Source organism: Apteryx rowi, unplaced genomic scaffold (assembly GCF_003343035.1).
Source record: "Apteryx rowi isolate R43461 unplaced genomic scaffold, aptRow1 scaffold_0, whole genome shotgun sequence".
Classification (NCBI taxonomy): Eukaryota; Metazoa; Chordata; class Aves; order Apterygiformes; family Apterygidae; genus Apteryx; species Apteryx rowi.
The window spans coordinates 8462910-8483841 of record NW_020447195.1 but is presented as its reverse complement, the minus strand read 5'-3'; the positions used below and the strand labels follow the sequence as shown (position 1 = coordinate 8483841).

The window sequence follows — 20932 nt, the reverse complement described above, 5'->3', positions numbered from 1 at the left end:
TTCAGGGGGTTAACTGTGAAGATGTGTTGGGCGTCGAGTCGCCAAAAGTCTCAGGAGCGTGTGACTGTTAACTCATGTTTGTGCAATAAGAGCACAAATTTCTGCAGTAATAAAAACTATCCTGGATATGAGTGCAGATGTCTGACGAGGTTTCTTGTGTCTCTGTTCTCCTGTTTTGGGCCAGGCTGCTGTTGTGTTCAACAGTCGGATCCAGACGCTGGGACGCTACGCTTTCATCCTGCATTATTACCAGCCCAACCATCCTACCTTCCCTGTGGAAGTGTTAATCAACGGTGGGCGCATTTGGCAAGGTAAGAAGAGCTGAGTCCTGGGAGAAGTTCCTGGAAAAGGGGCCCCAGAAACCTTTGTCATGCCAGGTGATAACTGCAGGTTCTGTGAGGAGTGTGAAAAACAAAATGTGCCTGACTAGTCTCTTCAGTCCCAACCAAGAGTGGAGAAAGAGGGCAGCAGGGTGAGACAGGTCTGTTCCAGGGTGTCAGGTGTCCTTCTCATTTTTTGTCCTTTTCAACTATTTTCAGTTTGGAAACGCTGAAAAAATCTGCTGTAGAGATGAGGACCTCCATGTAGGCATCTGCAGCCCACTAACAGTAGAGTTGCTTTTCTTCACCAGTTATCGCACGCCCCTCAAAAGCAGTCTGGGAGGCCCTTCGGGGTCTGCAGACCACTGTTCCTAGCAGAAATAGCCCAGGCAAGGGTGACCAGCTGGAAAGGAGATTCCCCTGAGAGCGAGTGGAGGGGGTGATGGGGACTGCAAAGGAAATGGGACACCAAAGGGTTTGTTGTCTTTTCAGGGGAGACCAATGCTACCTTCTGCCCACATGGCTATGGGTGCCGGAGCCTGGTGGTTTCTGAGAATGAGATTATCCTGGATGTTACCGACAACGACCTGACCGTGATTGTGCGAGTGCCGGAAGGCAAGCAGCTGTGGCTGGTAAGCCTCTCTCCAGGAGACTCCAGGTGCCTGCTGGACCTGCCTCTGGCAGGGCTGGAGTTTGTCCTTGAGGATTTTTGCTACTGTGTGACCACAGGAATGTTTCCCACCATCACTCAGTTTCTGCGCTATCCTGTAAAGCCGCAATCTTAAACCTACTTAGTGGTGCAGAATTGAGCGCAGAATTCGCAAAGACAGGCTCTGTGTATGACACCGTTTTCCCAGTGCTGTGTGGTTTTGATACCAAAGCAAGGTGGAAATTGAAGCTGTTGCTTTGCATAGCTTGTGATAACCCAGAATAAACCTTCTTCCTGCCCCAGTGATATTTGGCACCTATATGGCATTGTTTGTCCAGGCATGTCTCATCATGGGAGCAGGTAGTCCTTGTTATCCTAAACTCAGGCACAGAACGACTAGAAGACCGAAGGCTAGAAGGACTAGAAGGCTGAAAGATAGGGCTGGAACCCATGTGACTTTGTAGCTAGGAGTTTAAGGTGACAACGACTGCCTGCCTCCATGCTGAAGCACAGCCTCTGCTGCCCCTTTAGGGTATTCTGCCTTTCTTGACTGCAGTGAATTTGGGTCACTCCTCACATGGGTGGTTAGAGTAGATGGACCCTGATGGATAAACCCTAATGGAGGGATGGCTTGATGAGAAGTTAAAGGTGCATTTGGGCTACTGAGTGAGCTCATTTCAGACTGTGTCTGTCTGGCCTAGCTAAAGAGCCTGGCTCATCCATCTTCTCACGGCAGGATTACATCCTCGTGGTGCCAGAAGAAAGCTACAGTTCTCAGTACCTGCAGGAAGAACGCCTGGACAAGTCCTATGACTTCATCAGCAGCTGTGGCATCAACAGCTTCTACATCAAGTRAGATCCTTGGCTTTGGGGTACTCTTTCTGTCGTCCACAGGCTGCATGTTCCTCAGGAAGCAAAAGCAGCAGCACTTGTACGCTTCCCGGGGCACTGCAGGTGGCAGGGGAAGAGTTAATTGCTTTCCTTATCTAAGTACCAAACCTTTGGATGTTTGGAGATCTTGGAGTCGCTGGGCTCTCCCTCCCACTAATTCAGTGTAAATCGCTGTGGGAGATCCTGCTGGATTTTGCACTGACGCTCAGTGTGGGCCGGTGGGGAGGCTGCTGGGGTGCTCAGCGCGGTGACTCCTCGTGCCTCCTTCTGCAGCCCCGTCACGTCCTCGAGGTTCTGCCGCGACTCCGCCATCTCGCTCTCGCTCTTCTACAACAACGGGGCCCGGCCCTGCCAGTGCCACGAGGCCGGAGCGCGGGGCAGCCAGTGCGAGCCCTTCGGCGGGCAGTGTCCCTGCAAGCCCAACGTCATTGGGCGAGAGTGTTCCCGCTGCGCCACCGGCTACTGGGGCTTCCCCAACTGCAGGCGTGAGTTGTCCTGTCTCCCACCCGGGGGAAGCTCTGCTTTCCCAGCCGTGGCCGTTCTGCCTCCTGCCGGGGGGAGGCCGATTTGGGAAACGGCTGCATTGCCCAGCCCTGGTTTCGGCCTGAGATGGGTCCACCTACACTGAGCAGGAGGCAGAAAACAGCCCAGCTCCCAGCAGCGTGGCTGAGCACCTCTCTCCCCCTTCCAGCTTGCGACTGCGGGGCGCGTCTCTGCGACGAGGTGACGGGGCAGTGCATCTGCCCTCCGCACACGCTGAGGCCCGAGTGCGTGGTCTGCGAGCCCCAGACCTTCGGCTGCCACCCGCTCATCGGCTGCGAGGACTGCAACTGCTCTCGGCCGGGCGTGCAAGAGCTGGCGGAGCCGGGCTGCGACGTGGACAGCGGGCAGTGCAGGTGAGGGGCACCGAGGGAGCACGTTTGGCAGCGTCACCTGCCTCCCTGGCCTTCAGGGGGTGACGCGATGGATGGGAGATCCCCGTCAGTGCTGCGTCCCGCGCCGGCCTGGGTGAAGCCCTGAACGCCTCGCCGCTCCCTGCACGGGATCACAACGCAGAGGTTTCTAACCGCCGCTCTTGCGTCCCGTCCAGGTGCAAGCCCAACGTCATAGGACGGCAGTGTGACCTCTGCGCCCCTGGCTACTACCATTACCCCAACTGCCGGCAGTGCGACTGCCACCRGGCTGGCACTGAAGCGAGTGTGTGCGACCCAGTCACGGGGCAGTGTCACTGCAAGGTCAGTCCTCTGAGCGCCTTCGCACGGGGTGCTGCTGCTTAGCTGAACCCTCCTGCTCCAGCAGCACAACTTGTCATGCTTTGATAACTCGTACAGCCGTGTCTGTCCTCCACTAAAGCCTAGCGAGGAGCTGTTAACATGTCAAGCTTTGCCTGTCTTTGTCTTCCAGGAGAACGTGGAGGGCCCAAGGTGTGACCAGTGCCGCCTGGGGACGTTTTCTTTGGATGCCGGCAACCCCAAAGGTTGCACCAAGTGTTTCTGCTTYGGAGCGACCGATCGCTGCCGCAGTGCTGAGAAGTACCGAGCCGAGGTGAGTGGAGCCGGGGGCCGTGGGGCTGCTAGAGCAGGCTGTTCGGATGTGTTCCCACCCTCCTGGCTCCCAGTGCCCTCAGGTCTCCCGTCCTGCACTAGTCCTGCCCCTGTGGAGGATTTGATGTGAGGAGGGTTATCTTCATCTTACTGTGCCCTTCTCCCACGTTCAGCCCATTTTCCTGGTCTCGTGGGCGGGAAGTCGCCGTATTTGAGCTTTGGTGTTGTGCCATGGGAACTCCAGCAAGGTGGGAGGCTGGGGTGGTGCCCGGCTTCCCAGTGACTTCAGTGAGCGAGGTTATGACCCTGTAGGCATCTTTTTCACTGCAGGAAGAATTACTCTTCTGCAGTGTCAGCATCCAAATATATTCTGCAGCTCCACAAAGAGCTCTGGAAACATCTACGGTTCCTGTTTCTCCCCTAGTTTGYCGACATGAGCGGGTGGGTGTTGCTGAGCAGCGACCGTCAGGAAGTGCCCACCACCCTGAGCCTGCGGGAGCAGCTCCTTCGTGCCGATCTCAGGAACCTCCCTGAGGCGTATCAGGAGCTCTACTGGGTTGCGCCCAGCTCCTACCTTGGGGACCGGGTAAGAGCACGTGCTTGGCCCGAGGCAGCCGGACCAGCAGTCACACACATCCTGGGCCTCCATTGACACGCGTGCCGGTGGCATGCCCAGCACCGTGCAGGTGTTGCTCAGTGCTCTGGTTGAGCACGGACAGCTGTGACACAGCTCATCACAGCACATCTCCATCCTGACTCACAGCAATATAACTGCGCTACGCAATTTGGCTCTCCCCTAGGTTTCATCCTACGGTGGGCACCTGCGTTACGAGCTTCACTCAGACCCCCGGAGGGGCGACGTGTTCATTCCCATGGAGTCCCGCCCGGATGTTATCCTGAAGGTAGAGCCCAAGAAATGCCCCTGTGCCTCCTGCTTATGTGTGAGCAGGACGAGATGGTGACTGCCAACTTCCTTACTTCTCCTAGGGAAATCAGATGAGCATCATGTTTCTGGAAGGCACCTACCCCTCGCCGGGGGAGGTACACCAAGGCCAGCTGCAGCTGGTGGAGGTGAGTTTGCACACACAGGTGTGTACCGAGTTAAGTGCTCAGATGCTAATGGAAGGATGAGATTAGGATGTAGACAGAAGGGAGGATTGCTTTGAACTCAGTAGTTTTGAGTGCTGCCTGTTGCTACTAGTTCTTGGCACTTTTTTTTTTGTCTGAGCTCTCAAACATGCATAGAACAAATTTCTTGCAGATTCCAAGGTCTGAGTCTTTCACTTGAAACATCAAAAAACATGTGTTCTCTGCATCATTATCTTTGAGGCTGACATGAATTGCAGCAGCACATGTTGGCCTCTTGGATGTCCATCTGCTCTCAAGGCTAGTGCCAGTCATTCTAGAATAAAGATCACCGTGGTGTAGCCTCAGACTTGGCAGCCTGTGTTAGATTCAGGGTTTTTGCTTGTGCTGGGTGTGACTTGTTAGACACAGCTCAGCTGTCCTAGGTTTCGGGGGCCTATGGCCTCATTGCTGGACGTATGTGATAGTGAGACATTAAGACAGCCCTAAGGTGCRGAAACACCTTGCTCCTAAAGCAGGCAGGCTGGCTTTCCTTGCGCCTGTGCAGCAGAAGTGGCTGCGAAGAGCCAGGGGCTGTTTTGCAGCTGCCTGACACAAAATAAGGGCTTGTGCTTCCTGCCAGTAATGTCAAGTCTTCTCCCACTAGGGAAACTTCAGGCACACAGAGACGCACAACCCTGTGTCCAGAGAGGAACTCATGATGGTGCTGGCAAACCTGGAGCAGCTGCAGATCCGGGCGCTCTTCTCTCAGCTCTCCTCCTCGGTGTCCCTGCGCCGCGTGGTCCTGGAGATGGTGACGGATACGGCCACAGGCATCCGTGCCAGCAACGTGGAGCTGTGCTTTTGTCCAGCCAACTACCAGGGAGACTCCTGCCAGGTAGGGGCAAAAGGGGACACGGCCGCTCTGGGCAGAGCGGGATCGAAGACCATCCACTGGGGGCCTCGGCCATCCCTCGCGTGCAGCGCGGCTGGCAGCCACGGGGTTTGGATGTGCTTCGCTGTATGCACGGCGATGGTGCCAGAGCACCAGCCTCCAAGCCAGCCCCTAAGGGCTCTGGTTTTAATTACAGCTCAGATTGCACCCGAGGAAGAAACAGCTGCTCCCAAGCTCCCCGCGCACCAGCCCTTTCACAGGCTCCCTCCCACCACAACGCTACGCACCTGGGAGACGTGTGCTAGGGCTTGTGGAAGAGGAATGGTGGGGAAATTGCGCAGGTGTTACGGGCCAAAATTAAGGGCRTGCAGTGCCTGGGCGTGGGTCCTTCTGCCTGGCCAATTATCTCTATTGACGAGGAGAAGGAAAGAGCTGCACTGAGGAATCTTTAACTGTTGTTGCTTTTAATCTCTTCTCCATTGACACAACYCTGTGGGAATTCTGCAATGGAAACTAAATCAGCCTCTTTGCTTTGCCTGAATGCGTCGGGCTGTTTTTCACATCTCTGTCTTTTTTACACGTCTGTCTCTTTTTCTCTGTCCTTAGGAATGTGCTCCAGGCTACTACAGGGACACCAAGGGGCTCTTTCTGGGAAAATGCATCCCATGTCATTGCAACGGCCACTCRGATCAGTGCCTGCCAGGGTCCGGGATATGCCTGGTAAGTGAATAGCCAGTGAAGTGCTGAGATTTTGGAGCTGGAAGGGCTGTAGCACGTGATTGAAAGGTTCTTTGCATATAGACCATGCCTGAATAGGTGCATTAGCTGCATGTGCCATTTCCAGGATGGCCTGGCTCTGGGGCAGCTTAGGGGGAAAGACAGGTCTGGGAAAGAAGAAGGTTCAAAGCGTCCAGTTATCTGACGGGGAATTGTCTGTCCTAACCACGGTTCCCTCCCGTCCGTGCTGAGCCCGTAGCCCGCCTTGTCCTTGCAGAACTGCCAGCACAACACGGAGGGGGACCACTGCGAGCGGTGCAAGGACGGCTACGTGGGCAGCCACTCGGCCGAAGGACTCTTGCAGTGTGTCGGATGCCCGTGTCCTCTTTCAGTCGCCTCCAACAAGTAAGCGCGCTTGGATGGGGTTCCCTTTCTGGGCCCGCTGTTTAACTGCTGGGAACYGGGCTGTCCTGCACCTGGGCACTGGCTTGGCCCTGGTGGGTGTCCCAGTAATAGCCTCATCCGTGAGCTGGCCCCAAACCTACTCGCTTACCYGAGGCCCCGGCAGCCCTTCCGAATGATCGGCTGCCCTGGCACTACATAAGCGAGGTGACCGCTCCTTCGTGTCCGCCCCTGTCATTTCAGTTTCGCCGTCGGCTGTGTCCACAAGGGCTCCAGCACGCAGTGTCTCTGCAAGCCCGGCTACGCTGGACCRAACTGTGAGCGGTAAGAGCGATGGCACCCAGGGTTTCCGGGGCTGGGGCCACGCCAGCCAGTGCAGCCACCGCCGTGGCAGGAGAGAAGTTGTCCTAGCAGAAACTGCAGGGGAAGTGGGYGGCTCTGTCCCGAGCGTGCTTCGCTCCGGCAGGATTTGTTTCAGTCCCTTTCAGCCTGCAAATACCCTATTACTGTCCCCGCTGCYGATATAGCGTGTTACTGTGGGTGCRTCCCTTCGCCGTGCTTTGCCTTGACTTGCGGGCCGTGATAAAGGCACCTCTCTGGGGTAACGAGAGGTAAAACACAAAGTGCGTGGGGATCCCCGGGGGCTGCAGCAAGTAGAGGCGTTGGATGCCTGCACGGTTATAATTGCCCAGGGCTTGCGCGGCGCAGGCCTGCGCTGCGGGGCTCCCCCGATGCTCCGGCTGTGCTTTCACATGCCGTGTTTCTGCAGCTGCGCCCCGGGCTACTACGGCAATCCCTTGGTGATCGGCAGCTCGTGCCAGCCCTGCGACTGCAGCGGGAACACGGATCCCAACATGCTGTTCAACAGCTGCGACTCCCTGACGGGCGCCTGCACGGGGTGCATGCACCACACGGCCGGCGCRCGGTGCGAAGCCTGCGCCCCCGGCTACTACGGGGACGCGGTGGCAGCCAAGAACTGCACACGTGAGTGGGGCGGGCGGCGGGGCAGGGGGCCGCGACCACCAGAAGGGAGGATGGACAGGTGGACCGTGACCGTGTGCAGCCCCTAGCCGTTCTGTGCATTGCCCGGGTGAATCACGCACTGAATTGCCTGCATGCCGGGGCAGGCAGCCTCCAAAAACTCTACTAAGAAAAGATCGACTCCAAAAACTTRCCCTCCAGCATCACAACTCCATAACCTCCTACCCACCCCCGTTTGCAAGGCTCTAAGCCGCACCCAGGCTGGAACGGTCTCAACCCAAGCAGCTCCCCCAGCAGTAAGGCTGCAGCTCACCTGGCCATCGTTCCCATCGGAGCATAGGTTTGCACAGCCCATTCCCAACGCTGCTTGTCTCCCCTTTGAGGAACAACAGCCAAATTATAGCTCAGAAAAGGGGATCTGCCCTGGACAAGGGTCACGGCAATAAGTTGTTGGCAGGAGCAAATCCAAGAGAAGAGAGGTGCTGTGTTTGCTCTGCCCGTGATAGACAAGGGGAAAATAGGATTCCCCACCAGGAACAGGGAGGTTTGYGGGTGGCTGGGTGTAGCTGGGTGTGCTTTTCCCCGGCAGAGTGCAACTGTTCGCCTTGCGGGACTGACTCGTGCCAYCCGCGAACCGGCCAGTGCTTCTGCAAGCCTGGAGTGACGGGCCAGCACTGCGACCGCTGCGAGGTAAGGGGAGCCCGCGGCCCGGACGGCGCGTGGGGGACGGGGAGGGCGGGCTGGGAGCAGAGCGGTGCCACCGTCGAGGTGGCAGCCGGGGGGTTGATGCTGCATTTGCTTTAACTGCCCACCCGTGATGGGCCCCTGTTGCAGCTCCCGGTCTTTGCGGTGTTGGTACGAGTTCTGCAATGGTCAAAACGCTTCTGGGAAGCGAGGTCGGGGTCCCGTGTCTCCGGACGGAGGCACGCGTGCCCTCCTCCGGCTGAGCGGGAAGCCAACCGCCCTGCTTTTCCCTAGGAGGGCTACTACGGCTTCGAGGGCTGCTCGGGCTGCCAGCGGTGCGACTGCGACGTGGGCTCCGTGGGGCCCCGCTGCCACGCGCAGACGGGCCAGTGCAGCTGCCTGCCCGGCGTGAGCGGCTCGCGCTGCCAGCAGTGCGCCCCCGGCTACTGGGGCTTCGGCCCCCGCGGCTGCACAAGTGAGTCCTGCTTCCCGGCTCTGGTGCGTGGAGGAGCTGGGCAAGGTTTTGGTGGCGCTTGTTGAACTGCTGAAGAGGAAAACCTGGTATCTCGGATCCTGTGCGTGTTGCCGGGTTGAAACCATGTAGATAAGCAGAGGTGCAGTTGCACATCTGGAATAAAACCACCCCTTCCCCTCYCTCCAGCATGGCAGCAGCACAAAACAATGCCACTGCTGTTTTCCTCTTTCTAACCTTTAGGGTTGAAAGCAAAGATTGAGCTGATCCTTCTCCCACTCAAAACCCGCAAACCCAGCCCTTAGTGCCTGCTCCCGGGRTGGAGGTTTGCTTTGTCGCAGCAAACCGCCGCGCTCCCCGGTGCGGGTTAGGGCCGCGGCGGCGCCCGGCGGGGCCGCTCCAGCCTCCCCTCTCTCGCCGGCAGAGTGCGAGTGCAAAGGCGGCTCCTGCGACCCGCGCACGGGCGAGTGCACCTGCCCCAACGGCCTGGCGGGGAAGCAGTGCGACGTCTGCCAGGAGAAGCACGAGGTCCTCGTGGCAAACAGCCCGGACAGCATGAGGTGCGAAGGTCTGTATCGTGCTGTGACCCATCCTCCCCTCTCCCTTCTGCCCARACGTGGTGGTGTAGTAGGGTTGGGGTGGCCTGGCTGGAAAAGGAGGCTGCGTCCCTCCTGCAGTCCTGGGGAAGGTGGCCAGGGAAGCCAGGGAAAGGGCGCTCTGCTCACCGCTCCTTTCCCGCGGCAGTGTGCGACAGCTGTGTCCTGCTCCTGCTGGAAGATCTGCAGAGCATCGAGACGTCCTTCCCCTCGATTCRGGGCCAGCTGGTTAACCTGAACGCCAGCTCCATCGCCTGGGCTCGCCTCCACGGTTTCAACAGCACTATGGCCACCATCACTGTACGTGCAAGGCTTCAGCGCCGCTTTCTGCCCGCTTTTCCCRGCCCGTTTGCTTGATTTCTGCTCTCTCTTGCAGAACCACCTGCGCGAGTACCAGCGAGCCCTAAGCAAGGTCAGGCAAAGGGTRGACGAGCTGGAGGACGAGAACGTGGACCTCACGCAGGACCTCAATGCGCTGCAGCACAAAGTAGGGTGTTTGCCTGTCTTCCTCCCCTTGCCAGAGTGTGAATCCCTCCTTTTACTAAAAATGAKGGCTTTGAAGGCCATGAGGAGCCTCGTTCAGACAGGCTGGATCACCTGCCCAGCCCAGCACTAAGCTGTGGGTGTCAGGGCCTCTTACTCACATGCCCGGACTAGCTTATCTGGATTGGTCCCTTGGAGGGCTGCTAAACTTACTGTGATATTTCTGGTCATTTCTCGATTTACTACTTGCTTTTGAGGCAGCTCCAACTTTAACTGGTAAAAATAAATTCAAAAGAAGGAGCATGTGAGGAAGGCATGCGAATGGCTGGGTCTGTCCTAGGGGTACCCGGGCTGCGGCAGGCAGAGCCCTGGCCCTGACAGCCGAAGAACTGACCCTTTTGATCATAGCCGTCCTTGGAGGCCTCGGTCCAAGAATACCTTTTGCAAGGGTCAGTCTACATACGGTAAAGAAATACCAGTTGTGTCTTCAGGGAAACTATAAACTGAGCAGGATTTGAGGCCTTGGTTTTAATCTAAGTGAGAGGCAAAAGTTTCTGCTGGATGACGTACGTCCCTTGGGCTACGCGGACAAATGCCCACCTCTGTGTACGAGCTCTGAACGGCCAAACCCAGACCTCTTGTCTCCTGCTCAGCACCCGGGTCTGTCTGCCCCCAGGCTCTAGGACTTTGCACTGTGTTACAAGCATGGAACAGTGCTGTCCGCTCTGGTCTTAGGAGCGTTTCGGGAGCCCCAGCCTGGTGCACTGGGAGCTGGGTGTCTCACTTGTGCTTCTGTGCACGTGGTGAATAAGATCATCGCTAAAGGCATCGTAGGAGAGCAGCACGGGGCAGGCCGTTGCAGGAGACRCGACTCTTGGTTCACGGAGCTCAAAAGCAGCACCTTCCCAAACCTAGCATGCCTTTCGGGTACATCGCGCCCTCTCTGACAGGTCACATTAAACATAGTCTCATGCTTCAGTTAAACCAGGATTTTGTGTTGTAGATGACAATGACTCAAAGAGAAGCAAACCATCTAGAGCAGCACACAAGGGAGACTTACCAGAGGGGGGAGCAGCTCCTGCTAGATATCCAAAGCATCCAGAAAAGCATTGCAGGTAGGTGCTAAAGTCGTCCCTCTGCTTTGTGGGTTTCTTCCTGCTGGGAATGCCATGCTCTCGCTCTGCAAGCAGCACTGTGTACTGCACGCCTTGGAAAAAGGAAGGGGAAATACAAATGTAATGGAGACCCCCAGGGGCTTCTAGCTATTTAAGTAGACCAGGGTTGTCGTGAATCCCAGCCGTTCGGCTGAGCACCGTCTTTGGAAAAACATGTTAAACTTGCACAAATATTTGTTAAAATGCAGAAAACGGGGGCTGTCTGCACTACTGTTCCAGGAGAGATTTAGCAAAACAGAGAGTGACTGGATCTAGGAGAGATCCACAAAAAGGTGCTTGGGGTGCAGCATGTATTGTGGTAAGGGCAAAGGGGACAGAAATGTGGCAGTGCTCCTGAGTGATCTCGAGCAATTCAGGAGGTGCCTGAGTACTGCCGCAAAAGCTGGCTGCGGTTTGTCGAGGGTGAGATAGGAAAGAGCTCGGGTGGGTTGCGAAGGGTCAGTTGATGCTAGTGGGGGACCTGGATTTCCCTGCAGACGTGGTGCAGCAGATGGCCAAGTTTGGGACGGCAAACACCAGCACCACCTCCACCGAGGAGTTCCGGCAGAAGATGGCCGAGGTGGAGAGGATGCTGAGGGAGATGAAGGAGCGGAGTTTTGGCAGCCAGGAAGCTCTGGCAAGGCACGAGCATGAGGAGGCTCAGAAGCGTGAGTCTGGCTCTGAGATTTATTTTTATTTTTTTAATTGACTTTTGATTTTAATAGCTGGGTAGTTCTGTTTGATGATGAAAAATGACAACACTTAGAAATAGGAGTTATTGTTATTATATATGTATCATATATGGATGCAAATAAATCCCCTCATGTTTCCTCGTGTTCACTGCCCAGTAGAGTTTTTCAGAATAACAGCAGAGAGCCTGCTACCCTACTGGCTCAGACGCCAGGTCCACGATCCTGAGGGCATCTCTTGCAGGAAGAGAGGGGCCAGATTCTGCTTCCACGCAAAGCCCTGCTGCATAGCTGGGCGCACCAGGCGCTGCTGGGACACAACAAAATTCAGCAGCTGAAGGCTAGAATTATAAACTAGGTCTCACTAGAAATAAGCGGTATTTTTTTTAACAGTTACGAAGCACTGAAACCAACCTTAGCTAGTTGTTGTCCATCATTTGGAGTCTTTCGGTTATGGCTGGGTGTCTTTCTGAAAGAGATGCTGTCYCTCAAACTAACGTTGTGGGTTTGGAGATGATCCTGGATAAGATCTTGTGCTGTGCAGGCAGAAGGGGGGAGGAAGGGAGGACGGTCTCTTTTGGCCTTAATATCTGCAAAGTGAGACCAGAATCAGGCTTTTCTGCAGCACAGACACAGAAAGAGCCCTTTAACACAGGAGAACAGGTTAGAAACGGGTCTTGTCTCCTTTGTCTTCAGTGCTGCATCGCGTGAAGAATGAGCTGTACACCCACTGGGAGGCTAACCAGGACCTGGTGAACAGCATCCGMGAGCGGCTGGCTCAGCACAGCTCTGAGCTGATGGACCTCCGTGATGCCCTCAATGAGGCTGTGAACAAAACCAGGCAGACAGAGGACTTGAACAGCCTGAATCGCAACAACCTGGAGGAGAGTCAGGTAGACCTTCCTTCCCTGGGTGAACTTGTGCAACCATGCAGTACAAGTGCAGTAAGGGTGGGCCTGTCCTAGCGTCTCTGGCTCCTAACTCCACATCTGTGTTTCTAGCAAAAGAGCCGGGAACTCCAAAAGCAGTATGGGGTGGTGCAGGACACCCTGAGGATGGCCAAGGACTCGCTGGCACAGATCTCCGACTTCCTGCAGAAGATGGAGAGTGCRAAGGAGGTGGGTGATGGAGGTGCTTCAGCCTGGCCAGAGAGCGTGGAGGCAATGGGGCCACACAGCTCCATGCCAGGGGTGGGTGAAGGAGAGGAGGAGAGCACAGAGCGGCTCTGGCACCACTGAACSAGGTGACCAGCTCCGCACGGGTGTCCATATCTCCCTGGTGCAACGCTGGGGAGGTGGCAAGCGGCCCTCGGGAGTGACGCGCATCCTTGCAGGAGTACGAGAAGCTGGCAGCCCTGCTGGATGGGGCCAAGCTGCCCCTGACGGAGCGAGTGAAGAAGTTCTCCCCAGCCAGCAGCAAGATCCCAATTGTAGAGCAGGCTGAGGAGCATGCCCGGCTCCTGGACGAGCTCGCAAGGAACCTGTCCAGGTAATGCATCCACGTGACTCCCTGCCGCTCGGTCGGTAACCCCTGAGCCATCACCCAGTCCTCTCTTGCCTGGGACAGAGAGCTCCACCCCAGCCAAAGCTATGTCCATGGAGCTTGCTCCACACGCACGTCACTGCCAAGCACCCCATCCCATCACTTGAGTGCAGCAGAAAGCAGGGGCAGCTGGTGCTGGGGCGGTGTGACACTTGTGTCAGGATCAGCTGACCTCTTTGATCCGGCTGTATTCTGACTGCTCTAGACCAGCAGCAGTAACAGGGAGACAGCACTTTCCTTCCCCGAGATGTACCCTGCCTCTCAAAGCGGACGTGCACGTGGCCCTCTGCCGTCACAGGGAGCTGGTGCCCGTGGTGCTGGGGACGGGGTGCTGCACCCTCAGCCGTGGCAGGGGAGCAGGGGGTGCAGTCTCTGGGGCTTTAGTGCAGAGCACGTGTTGCAATGAGGAGCCTGAAGGGGTCCGACCATGGGGTCAAGGGCAGGAGCCCACCCTGAGTTGTCTGCAAGGACTTGACTGCTTCACCTTCAAACACAGCATTATCCAGGGCACAAACCAGGATGGCTTTATCCAGCGAGCGATTGACGCCTCCAACGCCTATGCCAGCATCATCGAAGCTGTGAAAAAAGCCGAGCAAGCTGCCCGTGATGCCAACGAGGCAGCCAGCGAGGCTTTGATGGTATGTGTTGTGGGGAGCCCTGTGTGGATGAGCAAAGTCCAGCCCTCCTTTGTCCCCTCAACAACCCCCCGTAGCTTTCACACCAGCATATTGGACTCTGTCTGCCCCTTCCCTCTAGGACTTCAGCACTTCGCTCTGTGCTAGAGAACAGCATCTCTCCAGGCCCTGCTGAGGCCAGGGCCAGACTCCTGGGGTTTGGTGTCCCTAAGTCCAGTTCTTTTTACCTCTACYTGTCACAGCCCAGCAGCACACCCCGAGGACTAGGGACTTGATTTCTTCTTCCAGACTCTCAGGCCGTGGCCCAGGCAGTGCATGTTTGTTTTATAGAACGTCATGTCAGAAAACCTTGGGGCCATCTCGAAAGAACTGAAGAAGAACAGCAGCAACCTCGAAGAGGCTGTGAAGAGAGAGCAGAGAAAACTCAATGGGGGTGAGAGAGGCTCCTTGCATAGACACAAGGAGGTTGGGAAGAGAGCAGAAATCACAGCAGATCACTGTGCGGGGAAAGCAGTTCGCGTGTGTGTTAGGGCAGGCTGGGTGGTGGCTGTGGGTGGAAGTAGCAGGGTGTGATATCCTTTGGGCTGGACTGAGACCCAGCACATGGCATATGTGTTTATACATTTCTTTAATTGCAGCTATTAAAGGCACTCTGCAGACAGCAAAGGACAAACTGGCCAACCTCCGGGTGAAGAAGGAGCAGCTCCTGAGCCAGCTCCAGGCCGTACAGGACATGCTGGGCAGGGACCAAGGTTTGTCCTGGGGCAGCTGCTGCTGGGCAGCTGCTCCTGCCCCCTTCCTCACACCCGGGCCATGACCCACATGCTCCACACAACCTGTTCTTGTAGGGTGGTCCTATAAACCCCTTTGTAATCTACATCCTTCCCTCTCAAGGTGGGGGAACTGTGGACAGGGCTGGACTTTGAGCATGGGTGAGGCAGAGGGGTCAGCATTCCCACGGGAGGCAGGCTGTACAGCACTCATATACAGCTCTCCCACTGCCCACCCCAGTTTTCCATCCTAGAAGTCCCTGGATGGACAGGAATGAATCACAACCTCATTTAATGTGGAGCCCTTTGCATTAGGTAAACATGCACACRTCCTCCTGTACCTGGGTTTGCAGAGGTCTCCCTTTCCAGCATCACTCCTGCAAGCCCCTCAGCCTGTGCCTCCGCATGAGGGTTGGCATGCAGCTAACTCCAGTTACGAGCTGGACTCTTCCTCCTCTCGCCTGTTCATCCCAGCGATTTTTCTCCTTTTCTTGCAGAGGACACAAAGGAGGCAATCCAGAATGCCAAAGCAGCAGCAGCTGAGGCCAACGAAACAGCTGCAAGAGTGGAAGATGCCCTGAACACCATGAAAAAGAACCTGGATGAATGGAAAGACCAATACGGAGACCTTCGAAACAAAGACCTGAACCAGGCGGTCCAGGATGCCAGGAAGTCCGGTGAGTGCTGAGCCTGTTGGGCTCACTGGGATCAAGTGACAGGTCTGCCCTTAGCAAGCACCTTGYTTTCAGAAGCTGTGCTGTGCAGCTTCAAGTCAAGAGTAGAGGGAGGCAGGCAGCTAAGACTGGGTGCCTCAAACCTACCCCCTTTATTTTTTTCCTCGCCCTGYGGTGCATGTCACCTTTGCATTTACTGCAGGGATTTGCATGCACTGGAGTGTTTTCACAATCTACCATCAAGGCTGCTGGGTTTAGGGGTAATTCTGTGGCTCTGCTCCCAACTGCCACTGCTTTGATTTGCCTGTCCCAAAACTGCCTGAGCTTCTCATCTCTCTCCTTCACTAACCTTGATAAACCTTGGCTCCTCTCCAAACCCAGTATCCAGTCTGGAAAGCACCATCCCGCTGCTGCTGGGGAAGCTGAGCAGCCTGGAGAACAGGAGGAACAAGAATGCCACCGTGTCGGAGAACATCGTGAGGATCCGGCAGCTCATTACGCAGGCGAGGAATGCGGCCAGTAAGGTGGGTTCATGGGAGCATGAGGGCTGCAGAGCACTGGGTGGGGGGTGTCAGGGGCTTGGGGTGGATGAGGGCAAACATGAGGGCAGTACAGGAGTGGGAGAGGCATCCAGAGGAGCTCTGGGGCCACCAGGCAGTGTCCCTTTCTCGTGCACAAAYTCCAGAAAGTGCTTTGACTTGGCAGAGCTGGCAATGGAAGGAGAGGAGATAACAGTGCTTTCAGTCCCTTGGGGTTGGATTTCTCTCCCTCCAGGTGAAAGTCCCAATGAAGTTCAACGGCAGCTCGGGYGTGCAGGTCCGCATGCCCAGCAACCTGCAGGACTTGGCAGCCTACACGTCCCTCAAATTCTACATCCAGAATCCCGAGCCCAAGAGCAGGCAGCGGCGCCAGGACGGGGCTGAAGAGGGACGGTTCGTGCTGTACCTGGGCAGCCGAGAGGTGAGACAGGGCTGCTTGGGCATTGCTGGCAGAGAGGGACAGGAGGATGCAGTGATGGGGAGGGCAGCGCAGGTGGTGGGATTTGCTCAGCACCAGACGTGCAGGGGTAAGGGATATGCAGCCATGTCCTACTGCTGTGGAGAAGGGTTCCTCTCCATCGGGAGACCATCACTTGACACTCCTGCCCATCCTGGAGGGGCTGAATGCCAATCTGTGGCCCTGTTGTTCCCTGTATTCAGGCCTCYGGAGACTACCTGGGCATCGTGCTCAAGGACCGCAAAGTGCAGTGGGTCTACAAACTGGGAGAYGAGGAGCCGGCCTCCCTGACCATCGACGAGGAGATCGGAGAGCAGTTCGCCACCATCAGCCTCAACAGGTAGGAGACAGAGGCAAACACTGAGCATGGCAGGCTCTTCTGAGGGACAGCCAGTGCAGGGAGAACAAAGATGAACAGGTGAACCCCTCCAAGGGGGAAATGCAGCAGTTGCCTAAAGTATRGCAGGAGTCCAGGAGGGGAGGAACAGGAGGAGGACTGTTGTGGGACACATCCTCAGGAATTTCATCAGAGGACTGTCTCAGCAGCGGATGCAGGTAGTGCAACATCCAAACCCAGGCAGGCCTCGGGCTTGCAGAGGTGATGTGGACTCCAACCTCCAGTCATCCCTAAATGTGGTCAGCGCTGAGATACCTCCAAAAACCAGCAGGAGATAGATAGTGTGTTATCAGATCACAGAGGGGCTGGAGAGCACCTGTGGGAGAGGAGAGATGAAGATGTCTTTGCAGCAAGTCCATTCAGCCTTGTGACGATGCAGATAATGTTAAGCCTGGCTCCTGTCAGCGCCCTGCTGCTATGGGGCTCCTCCGTGGGGGATACGGCCCCTTTTCTGCAGGGGTCTGCAAGGAGGCTTTTGTGCTTGGGGAGAGCAAGGTTGATCCCTCCTTGCGGGTCTCCGCTCATCCCGACCATCCCCTCCTACCGCAGGATCCTGCAGTACGGACACATGTCAGTGATCGTGGAGAGGCACACGGTGCACGAGACCAAGGGAGACAGCATCGCCAAGGGGGAGCAGGGGCTGCTCAATCTGGACCCACGCAGCGTGGTCTTCTATGTGGGTGGCTACCCCTCCAGCTTCACGGTGAGATGGGCACTGGGAGCAGGGAGGGAGACYTTTTTTTTTCTGGAGACCTCAGCACTACCTTTGGAGGTTCTGGGGAGAGATGCCTTGTTTCATGGGGAAACCAGGATCAAACTTGCCCCGACTGGCCGGTTTTGTTCCCAGCCCCCTCCCACTTTGCGCTACCCCAACTACCGTGGSTGCCTGGAGCTGGACACGCTGAACGAGGAGGTGGTGAGTCTGTACAACTTCCAGCGCACCTTCCAGTTGGATACCACCGCAGAGAAGCCCTGTGCAAGGTAGGACACCCTGCCCAGGCCTAGGGCAGCTCCTGCCCCCATCCTGACCCTTGGCTGCCCCAGAGCAGTGCAGGCTTGGCTTTGCAGTGATGCTTCCTCCCTTCTCCCATGGTTCAGGTCCAAGTCCACAGGAGACCCCTGGCTGACAGATGGCTCCTACTTTGACGGCACCRGTTACGCAGAGATCAAGTTTGAGAGCCAGTCTGGCATCACCAAGCGCTTTGAGCAGGAGATCCGCGTGGTCTCCTACAATGGCATCCTCTTCTTCTTGGAGAACGAGGCAGGTGCCAGCTCCTGTGGGGCCTCTGGGCAGCCAGGGAGCTTTCGTCCCTCACCCAGGCCTGCCCCAGCTCTCCCGGGGGGCTGGATTGAGACTTTCCATTTAGCAGGCAGGCAGGGGAAATCCCATCCCCTCTTTCAGGGGACTGGATGGGAAGAGTTTGTCCRGTGCTGGAGAGACTCCCTTTAACTCCAAGGGCATCCATGCACCTTCATAGACCTGCCAGGCCAGGCCAGCCTTCACTGGGGCAGGTGGTGCTGCAAGGGGCATTTCCAGCCCGTGGTGCCTTCTTCATGCCCGGCCACAGGGCTGCTTTTTCCAGAGAAATCCCCCGTCACCATCTCTGCRACTCGGGTCAAGGCACCAGTGGTGGGACCTGCTCCCGCTGGTGCTAGAAGGCAGGCTGGACTCAGCGGCAGCAAACGGGGTGAGGGGCGCTGAGCGTCTGTCCTGTCTCCCCCAGGGACAGTTCCTGTGTCTGGCCATCCGGGAYGGGAAGCTGGTGCTTTACTACGACTTCAGTGGTGGCCTGGAGATGGCAAAACCCAGCAGCAACTCCTCGTCCCTTGCCATCGGCAGCACCRCAAACCAAGCGGTAAGGAGCGTCCGTGTGCCCTGCTCGTGCGTGCCCGGCTGGTCCCGAGCGGGGATGCAGCAGCCGCACGCCAGCCTCGGGCTACGGCTCCTGCCAGTCAGGGAGCACAGCCGCAGCCCCTGGAAGGGCAGCATGGGCGAGGGTGGCCCAGCTCTCCTGGGCTTTGCACTACCCTCGTGGGGTATCCAGATGGGTTTGGCCGGTCCATCCTCTGAGGTTCCTCCTTGCCACAGCTCCYGTGTTGATCTCAGCTCCATCTCTCCCAGGGTTGTTCATCCACAGGGCAAATGGGATGCTCAGACCCTCATTTGGAGGGGAAGGTTTGAAGCCTGCAGGCTCTGGGCCTCCCTTGTGGGTTTTCTTCACCTGCAGCTGTGGACTGGACACCTTCTGCAGTCTTTCAAGAYAGAACCAGTTGCCCCCATTTTCCCCTCTGTCTCCAGATCCAGATTTTCCTCCTCAAAATGAATGGTAAGAAACTCATCCTTGTGCGGCTGGAGCGACTCACCATCTTCATGGTGGAGCAGGAGAACTCCCTGGAGAATGCTGCCTCCTACTACCTGGGCGGCGTGCCCCCAGCTGTGCTGCCCCCCAGGTGGGTCCAGCCTCAAGTAGGCAACACGGGGCCGAGGAGATGTGCTTGGACCAAGGACGGGAGAGTTCACGTCTTCCCCCCCAGCGCCCCAGGATAGGGCTGGGGTGGTATTGACACTTCCTCGACAGATCCCAGGCTGCTGGTGGGGTCCCTGCAGAGCTCCTAGGAGCTTTTTTCTTCCAGCCCATCGCCATGGGCTTGAGGACCCAACATCTCTGTGAGGAACAAGCTGCTCCTTGATGTCACCAAGCCCTCCTTGGCATTGCCAGGTGGTTTGGAGCAGCCTCATGCTCGAGGCACCAGAGACACTCCCAGGCTTTGTGGTCCTGCATGGGTGCTGTGTGTGAAGGGCTGGACAGGACCATGGGGCCAGACCCTGCCCGGGGCCAGCCTGGTAACGCCATCTGCTTCTCCCGCAGCTTGAAAGCGCTGTTCCCCACGGGGGGGTCCATCCGGGGCTGCATGAAGGGCTTGAAGGCTCTCGGCAGATACGTTGACTTGAAGCGCATGAGCACRGTCGGTGTGAGCTACGGGTGCACCTCGGACCTCCTGGTAAGTGAAACGCTGCAGCRGCCAGGCCTGCACGCTCACCTGCCTCCCCGGGCCCAGGGAAAGGGTCTGTTGGAGAAACAAAAGCAGGGACAGGCTCATCCACATGGGAAATAAAGCCAGCAGCTCCTCAGTACTCTGACCAAACAAGGACCCGAGCAGCTGGGTTGTCCTCCCACCATCCCTACAATCCCACCCATGGGAAACTGCAGCACCAAGATGTTCAGTGGCTTGTCTAGGGTCAGTGAAGAGCTGTGGTGGGGCTGGTGGGTCACGCTCTCCCAACCTCCCTCGCAGGTGGCTCGCTCCGTTAACTTCCATGGCCATGGCTACTTGACCCTGTCCCTGAAGAACGTGCCCCAGCTGCAGGACTTCTACAGTGGCTTCAGCTTCCGGACAAGCCAGCGCGAGGGGCTGCTCTACCACCACGCCACCCAGGTGGGAGCCCCGGCGGGCACCTGAGCTCCTCCAGGCGGGGTGGGAAACGGGCMCTTCCCTGGGCTTTGGCCGCCCAGCGGTAACAGGGCGATGCTTTTCCCAGGAGGGGACTTGCCAGGTGTCTCTCAAGGGGGGCCAGCTGGCCTTGAAGATGCTGAAAACCGAATTCACCACGAAAAACACTTATGCAGACGACAGGACCCACTACGTGGCCTTCTACAGCGACGTCCGTGGGTACGTCCCAGACTGCCCTCGTGGGGCTGGGGCTGCCGGCTCACCGGCGCGCCCCGCTCAGGCTGCGCTGATCCCCCCGCAGGGTCCGGCTGTACGTGGACGACAAGCTGCAGGAGGCYGTGCCGGGAGCAGGACCCAGCCGGAGGCAGCGGCGGCAGGAGGACCGGCAGCTCTTCCAGCTTGGGGGCTCGCCTGAGCCGGGTGCCCTCGCCAACCTGAGCGGCTGCATCAGCAACGTCTTCGTGAAGCGGTGGGTGCCGGAAGGAGCCAGGGATGGGGCTCGGTCCCTTCCCACCTCCCGTGCCCTCCTAGTGATGGGAGATCCCTTCCTTCTGCGCTGTAGGAAGCTGGACCCCCAGATGGTCGTGGACCTGCAGCAGAACGTGCGGAGCGTCAACATCACCATGAGCTGTCCCTGGGAGGAGCGGCYGCAGCAGCTCCGAGTCACTTCGAAGAAGGACAGACGGAAACCCAAGGTACTGACCCGGGGCCCCACAGCTGCTGATATTCCCCACATCTCCCCTGTCTTCTCCACCCGTTCCCTCCCTTGCTGGGCACCCCGGTCCCGCGACACCCACGGCTCCTGGCCCTCCTGCAGGACTTGCTGCCAGTCTCCACTTTGCCCATCCGCACTGGCACATCCCTGCTCCATGCACCCCAGGGGTGCCACCCGCAAGGGTGCTTCCCTCACCCCGTTTTTGGGC

At 57.4% G+C, this 20932-nt stretch overlaps 1 protein-coding gene across 1 annotated transcript in view; it reads left to right on the top strand.

Annotated features, from left to right (window-relative positions):
• The window catches only part of LAMA5 (laminin subunit alpha 5), a 98985-nt gene that overhangs the window by 74528 nt on the left and 3525 nt on the right, over nt 1-20932 (top strand). The window contains exons 32-73 of the mRNA XM_026055984.1: nt 185-311; nt 813-952; nt 1706-1821; nt 2134-2345; nt 2552-2756; nt 2951-3095; nt 3265-3405; nt 3829-3990; nt 4205-4306; nt 4392-4475; nt 5137-5367; nt 5971-6084; nt 6359-6486; nt 6727-6807; nt 7253-7467; nt 8054-8154; nt 8443-8623; nt 9045-9188; nt 9365-9516; nt 9593-9703; nt 10703-10814; nt 11351-11521; nt 12239-12435; nt 12544-12660; nt 12876-13030; nt 13581-13722; nt 14050-14152; nt 14358-14471; nt 14987-15166; nt 15545-15687; nt 15938-16123; nt 16363-16499; nt 17106-17259; nt 17404-17537; nt 17655-17817; nt 18281-18412; nt 18856-19007; nt 19427-19559; nt 19854-19994; nt 20098-20228; nt 20311-20478; nt 20572-20704. Of these exons, the coding sequence (XP_025911769.1) occupies nt 185-311; nt 813-952; nt 1706-1821; nt 2134-2345; nt 2552-2756; nt 2951-3095; nt 3265-3405; nt 3829-3990; nt 4205-4306; nt 4392-4475; nt 5137-5367; nt 5971-6084; nt 6359-6486; nt 6727-6807; nt 7253-7467; nt 8054-8154; nt 8443-8623; nt 9045-9188; nt 9365-9516; nt 9593-9703; nt 10703-10814; nt 11351-11521; nt 12239-12435; nt 12544-12660; nt 12876-13030; nt 13581-13722; nt 14050-14152; nt 14358-14471; nt 14987-15166; nt 15545-15687; nt 15938-16123; nt 16363-16499; nt 17106-17259; nt 17404-17537; nt 17655-17817; nt 18281-18412; nt 18856-19007; nt 19427-19559; nt 19854-19994; nt 20098-20228; nt 20311-20478; nt 20572-20704 (6090 nt within the window). The remainder of the gene's footprint in view (nt 1-184; nt 312-812; nt 953-1705; nt 1822-2133; nt 2346-2551; nt 2757-2950; nt 3096-3264; nt 3406-3828; nt 3991-4204; nt 4307-4391; nt 4476-5136; nt 5368-5970; nt 6085-6358; nt 6487-6726; nt 6808-7252; nt 7468-8053; nt 8155-8442; nt 8624-9044; nt 9189-9364; nt 9517-9592; nt 9704-10702; nt 10815-11350; nt 11522-12238; nt 12436-12543; nt 12661-12875; nt 13031-13580; nt 13723-14049; nt 14153-14357; nt 14472-14986; nt 15167-15544; nt 15688-15937; nt 16124-16362; nt 16500-17105; nt 17260-17403; nt 17538-17654; nt 17818-18280; nt 18413-18855; nt 19008-19426; nt 19560-19853; nt 19995-20097; nt 20229-20310; nt 20479-20571; nt 20705-20932) is intronic.